The 12,142-nt window shown below is 50.1% G+C and overlaps 1 protein-coding gene across 2 annotated transcripts in view; it reads left to right on the forward strand.

Annotated features, from left to right (window-relative positions):
* The window catches only part of map1aa (microtubule-associated protein 1Aa), a 31,357-nt gene extending 22,368 nt beyond the window's left edge, over window positions 1-8,989 (forward strand). For both annotated transcript variants that reach the window (XM_062470782.1, XM_062470783.1), the window contains 3 exons: window positions 92-6,812; window positions 6,990-7,216; window positions 7,350-8,989. In XM_062470782.1, coding sequence (XP_062326766.1) covers window positions 92-6,812; window positions 6,990-7,216; window positions 7,350-7,505 — 7,104 coding nt within the window. In that variant the 3' untranslated portion in view covers window positions 7,506-8,989. The remainder of the gene's footprint in view (window positions 1-91; window positions 6,813-6,989; window positions 7,217-7,349) is intronic.
* Window positions 8,990-12,142: the final 3,153 nt, after the last annotated feature.

The raw sequence follows: 12,142 nt of genomic DNA on the forward strand, positions 1-12,142 counted from the left end.
TTGAGGAAATTATGGTTTGAGGTTATTCAAGACGTCATTAATCACCCAGTTTAACTTGAGCCCTCTGGTACATGTATGCTTCCTTCTCCAGGTGACTGAAGTCCTGTCTGGTGTATTGACAGACCAGCGGCCCAAGCTAACTGTTTCCTGCCTGGGTGACGGAGGCTGGAGCTCCCTGGGGCAGAGCCAGGAGCAGCAGCACCTCCAGAACCTTCTGGACTACCGTCTGAACCCTGACCCCGTGCTCCCAGACATGGAGGGAGTCACAGAGTTCACCGAGTACGTCTCTGAGACGGTGGATGTCCCATCGCCCTTTGACCTTCTGGAGCCGCCCACCTCCGGGGGCTTCCTGAAGCTGTCCAAGCCCTGCTGCTACATCTTCCCCGGGGGCAGGGGGGACTCTGCCCTGTTCGCCGTCAACGGCTTCAACATCCTGGTGGATGGGGGGTCTGAACGTAGGTCCTGTTTCTGGAAGCTGGTCCGACACTTGGACAGGATTGACTCGGTCCTGCTAACCCACATCGGCGCGGACAACCTCCCTGGCATCAACGGGCTGTTCCAGAGGAAGATAGCCGAGCAGGAGGAGGAACAGAGTCAAGGCTCTGGGTCAAACACCTACGGGGACTGGATGAAGAACCTGATCTCCCCCGAGCTCGGCGTGGTGTTCTTCAACGTTCCGGAGAAGTTACGGATGCCCGAGTCAACTCTGAAAGTGAAGCGCAGCATCGAGGAGGCATCCCTCACGCTGCAGTACCTCAACAAGCTTGGCATCAAGCCAGAGCCTCTCTTCAGGGTGGTCAGCAACACCATCGAACCCATCACGCTGTTCCACAAGCTGGGCGTTGGGAAGTTAGACATGTACGTTCTGAACCCAGTGAAGGAGAGCAAAGAGATGCAGTTTCTTATGCAGAAGTGGGCTGGCAACAGCAAGGCCAAGACTGGCATTATGATGTCTAATGGAAGAGAAGGGGAGATTTCTGTCCCTTATTTGACGTCGGTCACAGCCCTTATAGTGTGGATTCCTCACAGCCCCACTGAGAAGATAGTCAGGGTTCTGTTTCCGGGAAACGCACCACAGAACAAAATCTTGGAAGGGCTGGAGAAGCTGAAGCACCTGGACTTCCTGCGCTACCCGGTGGCCACTCAGAAGGACATCTCCTCTGGGGCTCCTCCACCCATCATCAAGCAAACTAAACTGAAATCCAGAACCGACAGCAAGGAGAGTCTCAAATCCCCCAAATCCCTCTCCAAAGTCAGCAAGAAGGACGAAAACGAGACCAAGAGTGATTCCGCTAAGGAGAACAAAGTTGAAAAGAAGGAGGAAAAGAAGATGAAGAGTGACAGTGTCAAAGCCACGAAACAGCAGAAGAACAGCGAGGTGGCACCCGAGGCAGCGACACAGGAGAAGAAAAAACTGTCCAAGGAAAAAACAGTCAAGAAACAGATTAAGGAAAAACCCTCGAAGATGGATGAGAAGAAAGACAAAGAGAAGAAGGAGGTAAAGAAAGAAAAGCGAGAAGTAAAGAAAGACAGCAATGTCAAGAAAGAAGAGAAAAAGGAGACAAAAGTTAAAGAGGAAAAGAAGCCAGAGCTGAGGAAAATCACCAAGCCTGACCTCAAGCCCCTGACCCCTGAGGTTCGAAAGACCTTGCACAAGGCCAAGACACAGTCCAAGCCAAAGACCGATAAGAACAAGACTGGGAAAGAACAGGCAGCTGAGAAAAAGCCTGTCCCAAAGAAAGAGCCTGTGAAGGCAGCCACAGCGTCGGCAGACAGGTCCGTGGTCTCCTCTCCAGAGGATCTCACCAAGGACTTTGAAGCCCTGAAACAGGATGAGCTCCCCAAGCATGGGAGCGGGCCCATGCAGAATGACAAGTCTGTGCGGCCGGGATCCACAGACACCAAGCCCGATGTGGGGAAAGCAGCCACAGACCTGGAGGCCAGCTCCTCTCTGTCTAAAACCCCTGACAAACTGGGCGAGAAAGCAGAGATGAAGAAAGATGACCTTCAAGGAAAGGCTGAACCGGACAAGAAGTACGACGAATACTCCACCAAGATGGGCTTGGGGCTGAGGTCCAAGAAAAGTGACAGCTCCGAAGAGGATGGGGACGTGATTGAAAAGGCCGATTTGGAGGGAGCCGAGGATGACGACGAGCTGAAATACAAAATGGAGGACGCCAAAAAAGAGAAATCTGGGAAGGAGTGGGACTCCAAGCCAACGGATCAGAAACCCGTCCCCACCCGAACCCCTGCAGGGAAAGCCGGGGCCTCTGCTTCGGAGCACATCTCCTTCATCCAGGACGAGACCATCCCTGGCTACTCCGAGACGGAGCAGACCATCTCTGACGAGGAGATCCACGAGGAGACCGAGGACAGGATACCCCCCCTGCGCTACGACGTGGGCACCTACGACATCTCCGTCCCCGACGTCCCGGGCTCCTTTGACTCCATGCACGGCGTGAGGGAGATGAGGGCCTCCGCCGTGTCGGACGCAGCGGACGTCAAAGCCAGAGGCTTCATGGGAAGCCACGACCCCGTTCTGGCAGCCTACCCCAACGTCATCGCCGCTCCACTGGCGGAGGAGGAGCACATCTCCTCGGCCACCTCCATCACGGAATACGACAAGCTGTCGTCGTTTGCCACCTCCGTCGCCGAGGACCAGTCCATCACGTCCGTGACCGCCCCTCAGACGGAAGAGACGGGGCGGAGCTCTCTTTTCCTGGACACGGTCAACAGCGTTCCCTCCCGCACGGAGGCCACCCACGGGAAAGACTACCTGCACTCCGCCGGCACCATCTCCCCCACATCCTCTCTGGAGGAGGACAAGTGCTTCAAGTCGCCTCCTTCAGAGGAGTGCCAGCCCATCGCTCATGATACGGAGGCCGGCTCGAAGATCAAACCGCTCCACGAGGAGGAGGAAGAAGAGGAAGAGGAGGATGAGGACCAGACTCCCAATGTGGACATCCCCCTGGGTAAACTCCAGGAGGGCTATGAGCATGCAGCCTCCTTGTTGCTCAAGGAGAAGGAGAAGTCCCCCTCCGCCTCTTTCGCTCCTTCTCCTTTCTCAGCGTCTGCCGCCCAGTCGCCTCTCTTCCAGGCAGACAAGGGAAAACAAGCTCTCTCCTCCAAAGACGAGTCAGTGAGCGGAGCTGGAATGAAGCCTCTCTTCCCTCCTCCCAGTGGGTTTGAGTCCAGCTCCATCCATGACAGCGATGACCGATGCCTGAGCCCTGATGACAGCACCATGAAGTTGGCCTCACCCACTCAGTCCTTCCCCACCAGCAGTGGCTACTCCCCCACCGAGGAGAAGGTTCCTGACAGGTTCAAAACAGGAGAGAAGGAGGACAAAAAGGACCCATCGAAAACGGAGACGCAGAAATCCCCTAATCTCTCGGACAAAGGCACCTTCAAAACGGGGCTTTCTGGCGACAGGTCAACATTTGAAGAATCTGACGAAGAAGATGATGATTATTACATGAAGAAGGACCTCCAACCCTCTGAGAACGCTAGGCTGATGGACCAGAAAGAGGGTCTCTTCCTGGATGAGGAGTATTCCTGTGAAGCAAAGTCTCCCAAAGAGGAGAAGATGTTTGAGAAAGAATTTCAAAGCACACAGGCCAAGACCACAGACAAGACACAGTCCTCTGGTAAGACTGACCAAAAACCCCAACCTCAGGTCATGTACTCAGATGAGGATGACGAGGAGGAAGATGAAGACGACGTGCGCTCAAGTGGTGTTGTATCTAGACCCTTGTCTGTAGCGCAAAGTGACATGGTCTCTAAAGATTATAAACAGGATACCACCGCGGGGAAAGCCGACCAAGTAGGATTCAAGGAACCAGATAAAAATGTTCATTTCAGTCTCTATGGCTGCCCAGAGAGCGAGGGTAAAGGCTCCGCTGACAGAGAGAGAGACATGAGACAGGACACGCCGTACGTTCATGGGAAGACGTTTTCCTACAGTGACATTTATGACAACAGAGCCAGCTCTGTGGACCATGGGTCTTCCCATGGCTCTGCTTATGAGCAAGACAAGATGGGAAAGGATGAGAAGGAGAGCAAGCCGTACGAGTACAGCAGAGAGAGTAGGTTCCCTTCTATGGCTGACAGGCCGGAGGCCTCTTCCACATGTTTGTCCTCGGAGAAAGATTCCTTCTCTCTGAAGGGCCATTCTGAGGAGACGGACAGCTACAAATACACCCCTGGATTCTCCTCGGTGACATCATCCGCTACTGCCAAACCCTCCTTGACGAGCTATGACGACAAAGGAGCAGGTCTGGAGGTGGACATGCGCAAGCTAACCGCCAGGGATGAAGAAGACTATGATGACGTGGATGATGATGATGAAGATGAAGATGAAGAAGAGGAGGATGAGGACTCCGACGAAGCCGTCAGTGACTCCGACATGGAGAAAGGCGCCAAAGATAAATCGGAGAAAGAGGTCAAGAGTCCATTCGGTGAAATGATAGACTTCAGCCGTCCTGAGTTTATGATCTCAATGGCTGGCTATGGATACAACAGTCTGGCTAAACCTCCTGCAACAGGGTTCTCTGCTTCTTACCAAAGCAGCTCTAGCTTATTCTCAAAAACTGAGGACAGTTTCCAGAAGGGCAAAGGTGACTGCTCATCTCTCGGTGGAGTATCCTCTAAGGCAGGTGCCACAGGAACCTCTGGCTTCTCATCTGGATTTGATTACTCATATTCAGACAAAGACTCCTTCATGTCCAAAGAAAGGAAAGATGACTTCCCCCTCAAGTCGACAGAGGACAAGTACTATCAGAGCGACAGAGATCGGGAGGTTGATTACGACAAACAGAAAACACCGGATGTTCTGAGTAAGAAGGCAGGAGACACGGGGTTCCAGTACACCACGACCGCCACGACGGCGTACTCCTCCTCCTCCGCCTACAGCTACTCCTCCTCCACGTCTGGGTCTCTGTCCACCAGCCGGCCCTTCGGAGAGGACCTGGAGACCCCCGCCACGGCTGACCCCACTCTCTTCGAATATTCCTCCTTCAAAGATGAACACTCCCTGGTCATGGACTCTCCCATGTCCAGCTCTGGAGGCTTGGTGAAAGACGAGTACCTGGAGGTGTCGGAGAAACACATGACGACCGCCACGGCCACCATGGCCGAGTCCACATCCAGCTTGGCCCGCTTCTCCCCCCTCAGCCCCTTCGAGGAGGACAAGCCCTTCACTTCTCTCTCCTACACCACGGCGGATGACAAGAAGGAGACTTTTTCCTCCGCAGGTGGAGGGGCGATTGACAAACAATCCGACTGCTTCTATAAGCCTGAATGGGCTGAGGGGTCCAAACTGCAGGCTGCTGCTGGACTGGGGGCCTCATCAGGGCCCTTCTCCCTGCCCTCACAGGCAGGTAAAGACAAGGAGACAATCAGCACCGGTATGTTTGGTGTCACGTCCTCACCACGCCCAGACTCCTCCGGCAAACATTACTTTGAGTCTGACAGCAGTGAGGAAGAGGAGGATGAGGAAGCCTACATGCGTGACCTGAACCTGAAGTCTCCTTCCGCTAACCTGTCTTTCTTAGACAAAGCCGGGGTCACCACCTCCTCCACCTCCAGCAAGACAGGGGGCGCTCTCCCTGACGTGCGGTCCTCATACACACACACACCCTCCTCTCTGCAACCCGCCAAGCCCGATGCCTCCAATGGCCCTACGGAGGTCAGCATGAGCGCCCCCATGCCCCAAGGAGCAGCGGCCAGTGGCGGGGCCCAGGGGAAAGTGAGGAGCACCTACGAGTGGGAGATGCAGAAGATGGTCCCCGGAGACTCCCCCCCTCACTACCGCCACGAGGACGAGTTCGAGGAGGAGCGCGAGATGGAGCCGGAGCGCCCCGCCCGCCCTCTCTCCCTCTCGTCCGCCGATCACTCGCTCCGCTCGCCCTTCTACACGGAGGAGTCAAGTCGAGGAGGCACGGATGGCAACGACAGTGACCAGGAGCAGCCCGCCGACTCCTACAGGGGGGCCACCTCCTCCTACCGCTCCTCCGCCTCCCCTGGCTACTCCTCCGATGAGCACCGGATGCGCCAAGGAGACCTCTCGCCCTCCTTCATCAATCCCAGCACGCATCACCTCTCCACCGACGACGAGGACGAAGGGCACGGCCGCAGGAGCGACCAGTCCCAGGAAGGAGACGAGTGTGACTTGTCGGTCAAGAGGAGGGCCCACAAGCAGCCCCACCAGCACTTCCAGGGCAGCTCTCTGCAGCGCCCAGAGGGGATGTCTCCGGGGCTGGCTGGAGAGGACACGCCCCCGACCTCCATCAGTGAGTCGATCCCCTCCCAGTCCGACTCGGACGTGCCCCCTGGCACTGAGGACTGCCCGTCCGCGGCCGAAGACTCCGACGAAGACACAGAGTACCTGCCTGTGGATAAGTCCTCCAGCCACCACTCCTCCGCCAGGCGCAGCCTGGACCCGCCTCCTGCCCCCCCCGTGGACCCCCGCCCCCACCCTCCTCACCCCGACGCGTGCATGGTGGACCCGGACTCCCTGGCCAACGACCTGAACCGCGCCCCGGAAAGCCCTCTCAAGAAGGACCCCAAACCCAAAGGTTTGAGGAAGACCTCAGGGAAGACCAAGTCAGCGTCCCCAGCCAGGCGTAAGAGGTCCCCCATGCCGGTGAGCAAGACGGCGTCTCCCCGCAGTGCCTCGCTCAAGAAGAAGGATGCAGAACGGAGCTCCAGGATGTCCCGTCTGTCAGACGGACAGGGCTCCAGGGAGGACGACCTGTCCCGCTCCAGCTACACCCCTGGCAAGGGATTGACCAATGGACTGAAGAGCAGTTCAGGTAGGAAGGACTCAGGACAGACATTTAGAACATAGTATAATATAACATAATACCATTCCAAAACGTGCACAATTCTTCCTCAAAGAGGCAGATCATCTTAGAGTGGATGTAGAGTATTGTGTATTTGATCGGGATTACAGCCCTGTGTGAGAGTAAACGTTGCGCCTCTCCTCTCAGGTTCTCAGAGGTCTGGCTCCGTGGTTCCTCCTGGCCCTCCTATTTATGTGGACCTGGCCTACATCCCAAACCACTGCAGCGCCAAAAACGTGGACCAGGAGTTCTTCAAGCGCATCCGCTCGGCTTACTACGTGGTGAGCGGGAACGATGCGGGCAGCGAAGAGCCCAGCCGGCGGGTCCTGGATGCCCTGCTGGAGGGCAAGTCCCAGTGGGGATCTAACCTGCAGGTAACCGCACCACTGCTCTGGGACTCCTTCAAGTGCAGTAGATGCACAGTCAGCACTCGTCCTCAATTCATCTGTCCTTATTCTCTCTTTCTTCTTTCTCATCATCGCCCCATCTTTTGTCTCCCCCCCCCAGGTGACGTTAATCCCCACCCATGACACGGACGTGACGCGGGAGTGGTACCAGCAGACCCACCAGAGGCAGCAGGAGCTGAACGTCATGGTCCTGGCCTCCAGCAGCACTGTGGTCATGCAGGACGAGTCTTTCCCCGCCTGCAAAATCGAGTTCTGAGTGCCTCCCTCCCTCTCTCCCTCTTCTCTTCCCTAGTTTGATATGGGTCTGTTTTTAAATCTGTCTTTTATATAGCCTGATATGCTAATCTGTCTTGGCTTTAGACACCATCGCTTGCCAACCAAGTGGGCTAAAGCTGAGACCGAGGTGGCTGCCAGTCTATTTTTTCTAGAGGTTTATTTCCTACTCACATAACAGCCACAAGCATGGCTGTTATTATCATTTGTATTCTAAAGGTGCTTTTTATGACTAGTAGGTCCTCTTCTTTATTTAGTGAACATATTGGTCTGTATTGTGGAAGGCAGGATAAGGCCTTTCTGTTTCACACTGCATCTGTCTCTGAGTCCGGGACAGCAACAGTTACTTTATCTCTGTAATCGGCTCCTCGAACTTAAAACAAGCATTCCCCTCTCATTTGTAACTTTACAGCTCGTGTCAGATGTAAAAGTTTCACGTGTTTTAGATCTCTATGGCACACAAGCTATCTGTGGTAACATTCCGGTTTTATCTTCACCTTACCCACGTGTCACCCTTTCAGCTAATACTAGTCCTGATGTTACTTACAACGTATGTGCCTAATGATGACACAGTGACTTAGATGATGTTCCAAGTAGATTTCTCCAAGGATCTTCTAAATGTATTTTCAATATATTTGCTGTAGTATATGGGGTGTGGACAAGTCCTCACACACAAAGGTTGTTGAAGTGTAACCTGTGTTTGCCATGTTTATCGCAAGGTGAGAATCAATTGCAGTGCATTTCTTAATCGCTAAATATTTCCGACCACTAGTCCTACAGGTTAGTGCTCTCTGGTTGTTTCTGTTGTCGTAGGAGTCATTTTGCAGTGTAGTGTAACTGGCTATGTCCACCCAGTGGTGTTTGTACGATTCCTTGTGTTTTACTGAAGCAAAGAGGTCAACTGCCAATTTGTTGATTCTGAGAGCTGATCTCTGCATTATGCCAGTGATCTTTTATTGGGCATAAGGGAAAGATAGAGCCCTTCTATAATTACAGACATTGTAAGTAATCCCATGGTATGGTCTTTCACTGTAGGGCTAAGAGCTGTACACCAGAAGAGACGGTACTAGTTCTCTATTTTCCTACTTATAATACTCTCCAACAGGGGACCCAGATGTAGTTTTACTGTAATGATCTGATTTTCTTCTGATAATGTTCTGTTGTCCGTGACATGACCCTTTAACGTGTGTGTGATCCTGAACGCGCTCAGAAAGAAGGGAGGGCGTGTTCCAGTGACAACCAGAGTGACAGGAACGTGTGGTGGGGAGGTCATGGCCTGTCAACCCCGAGAGGATGTCCGACTTGCTGATTGGGTGAAAGACCAGACAGAGAGAAAGGTGTGTGCTGTGCATCTTAATGCTTTGATGACCATAGTGGTTCAGCCTGTTTGGAGGTTAGACTGTCACCCACATGTGCCTTTCTGTCTTGAGGAGGAAATGTAGATGTGTGTGAAATGTAGGTGTGAATCTGTAATGGCAGAGTCCCATCATCTAGTGACCCTGTGGTGTAGTGACTCTGGTGTAGTATATGTGGGCAGGTTTCCACGGTTGTGCATGTAAGTATGACGATTATGAGTACATTAAAAGCAAAGGTCCAAAAATACTATTTGCACAGACCAAGCATACTACGATGGCACTTTTAACAGTCAGTTCAATATTTCAATCACAGGATTTTAAATTCCCTAAATATGATATCTAACAAGAAGCACAAATAGCACACTATCCTAAACAACTTCTTGACCTACTTACTAAAAATACTTAATCCTATAATAACTGATTTCTGTAGTTGAGTAACTTAATAGATAGGAAATGGTTTATTCAAATGATGATGATGCACGCAGGCATGATGTATTATTGTATTTTATTGTTTTGCGTGTGCTTGTATTTAGTTTAAAAGGGAGAGGTGTGTTGTGGGTGAGTTGTCTCTTGGCAGTGTTATGAAGGGAAGTTCTGGAACCATGATGTTTTAGTTCCAACACAATCACCTCGACTTAATGTCTTGAGTTGTTTTTTTCTTCTCTAACAAATGTTATATTGCTTTTACATTTATGTTGGTTATGTTTTAGAGAAGAACACCTGACATTTTATTTTTGTGTTCTATTCAATATGGTTTCCAACAGTGATTTACACAGTAATGTGTGTGAAGTTTGGTTATTTTGATGTGATATTTCTAAATTTTTCTGCATCATGTAATTGACTTAGTAAGAGATGAGTCATGCTATACCTCTATCTCAGCATAGCATAAACTTAATCCAAGACCAACAGGCCTTGTCTGAGAATTGAAGACATTTGTGGCATCAAATTAGAATATTCTGCTCTGTGTTCCTGCATATTATGGCACATGCATGTAAATAATAGCATAGAAAAAAAGGAAAAAAAAGCTAGCTTCAAGTAAAATATGCCTTTTAATGCTAAAGTGTATCTCTTTGTTGTTGATTGGATAAAATGAACTTCTCTGTACCACTAGGAGTGTTCTGGTGATTCTGCTTGTGTGGTTCCATTCAGAATGTGAAGTAGCACATTACCTTTACGTTTTCATCAGAGAACATTGATCTCTTGGTTGCCTTGGTTACTTATCCAACATAATATTTCTGCTCCAAGCTCTTTCTTAGTTTCTTTTTTCTCACCTTAAGTGTGATACAGTGGTAAAGCTTTACTTGTTGCTAAGAGCAAGTCATGTACCATAATTAAGTGTAGGATTTAATCATTTTCTCAATCTCAGAGGCTGACACAGGAGTTTTCAGTACAGAGATTATAGTTGTGGCTGCAGATGATGATGTTATGCTTATCTAATAATGTCTGCTTGTTAGTCATTTGGAAAGGGAACTCTGCACGCGAGAGAAGAAGAAAGGTGTGTTTGTGTTTTCAACATGCCGCATGGATTTTCCAACCAATGGAGCGATAAAGGGATTTTGACAAGGATTAAAGGAACTTTCAAAGGGCTTAGAGTTGCCGTTGACATAATGGGATTCATAAGCAGAACAGCCTGCTTCTAAACATGTGGGCAGATGTTTCCTTTGGAGTTAAAACTTGCTACTGCAGCTGCTGTACTGGGGAGGTGTCTAGTCCTTATATTAGTACACTATACTAAACTGTTAACTTATGTTACTGACTTCATCATTAGGCTAAATCTCCACTCTGCACGCAGACATTCAGAAACCAGACTGCCAGACGTTGTGACTCAGATCACTCCGTCAATACATTTTATATCCTGAAGATTTATTTTATTCAAACATTTGATTTTTTTTAAAGAAAGATTCAAACAGAACAAATCCAGTTACACTGGTGTACTGTGTTAAAAAGAAAACAAACTGATTCCCGAAGTCATCATACTGTACACCATTCCAGTGAGCCCTGCTTGTACATGCATGTGACCTTCTTAGTTCTAATCCTGTATGTAATAGTAAAACAATAATAAACATGCTATTTTAAAAGATGTATATTTACCTGTGGATGGGAATGGAGAAGGCACATGTAACCTGGATGTGCTGTAAAGAAAGCATTGTGATAGTTTTCCTTGTTTAGCAAGCTTCATGACTCTCATTTGTTTTAAGTGCAATACTCTTCTGTATATCTCTTTGAAACATGTAGGAAAAAATGTAACTTCAGCCAATTTATTGTAAAAGGGAAAAGTGTGGTGATCACCAATAAAAAACATTTATTGAGGAATTTGACGTTTTCTTTCTGATTCAAAGCTAATCAAATATCATGAAAATCTAGTTTAACATTTAACTCTCATCTTAGCTATTAGTATACATCAACAACCACAAGTGATGCCCAGGCACATGCTGGACTGGGGACAGAGGAACACAGGGTGGCTTGAGCCTCATGAGAACCTCTCCCAGGGGGAACACCTCCCCAAAACCCCTCTGAATTTGGGGATGATGTAATGCAGCACTGGAGACTGAAGCCTGAATAATGTGCCTCTGCATGAGAAAGGAGGTCTGGACAGAGAGGGACAATGAGGGGTTTGTAGCGCTCAGAGCAGCCCCTCCTGACTGGGGCGTAGCTTGCTGCCACCTCTCACCAGGATGAGGGATGAGAGGAAATGTTGACTGTGAGGAAGAAAACTGTAGCTAAAATCAGTTTCAGCGATGGAGAGCGTGAAGCTGAGTAAACAGACAGAGCACTGATGAACGATGGTTGCCAGTGCCACTGTCTGGTTTCGGACTGCTAAAACAACACTTTTTCTTTGTTCAATCAAATACTCTGCTTTTTAATTCAATGCTTTGGTTTTTAATGGAATGCTCTGGCACGATAAGCCAGCCGTTGTCTTGCAGGGGGCTGGGAGAACAATCCCTGCTTTGAGCGACGGGCAAATGAGCAGCGGGCTGTTGAATACCGTCCTGGCACACACTGAATGGACCAGACTATGACATCATCCCCAGCATCACATGAGAGGGGTATAGTAGGAAGAACAGATGTTACCACAGGGCTGCTTCCCCTTTTCTCTCTCTTTCTACTTCTTTTCTTCTACCCTTCTTTGAAACGGGATGAATGGGAGGCAGTGTTCCTGTGTGTGTCCGGACCACAGTACCAGGCAGCACTGGGGAAAAGCAGGGTTGCTAACTGACAGATCTGCTCTGTCCAGTCTGATACAGCTACTTCAGATGGACGTTTA

This window comes from Osmerus eperlanus, chromosome 10 (assembly GCF_963692335.1).
Source record: "Osmerus eperlanus chromosome 10, fOsmEpe2.1, whole genome shotgun sequence".
Lineage (NCBI taxonomy): Eukaryota > Metazoa > Chordata > Actinopteri > Osmeriformes > Osmeridae > Osmerus > Osmerus eperlanus.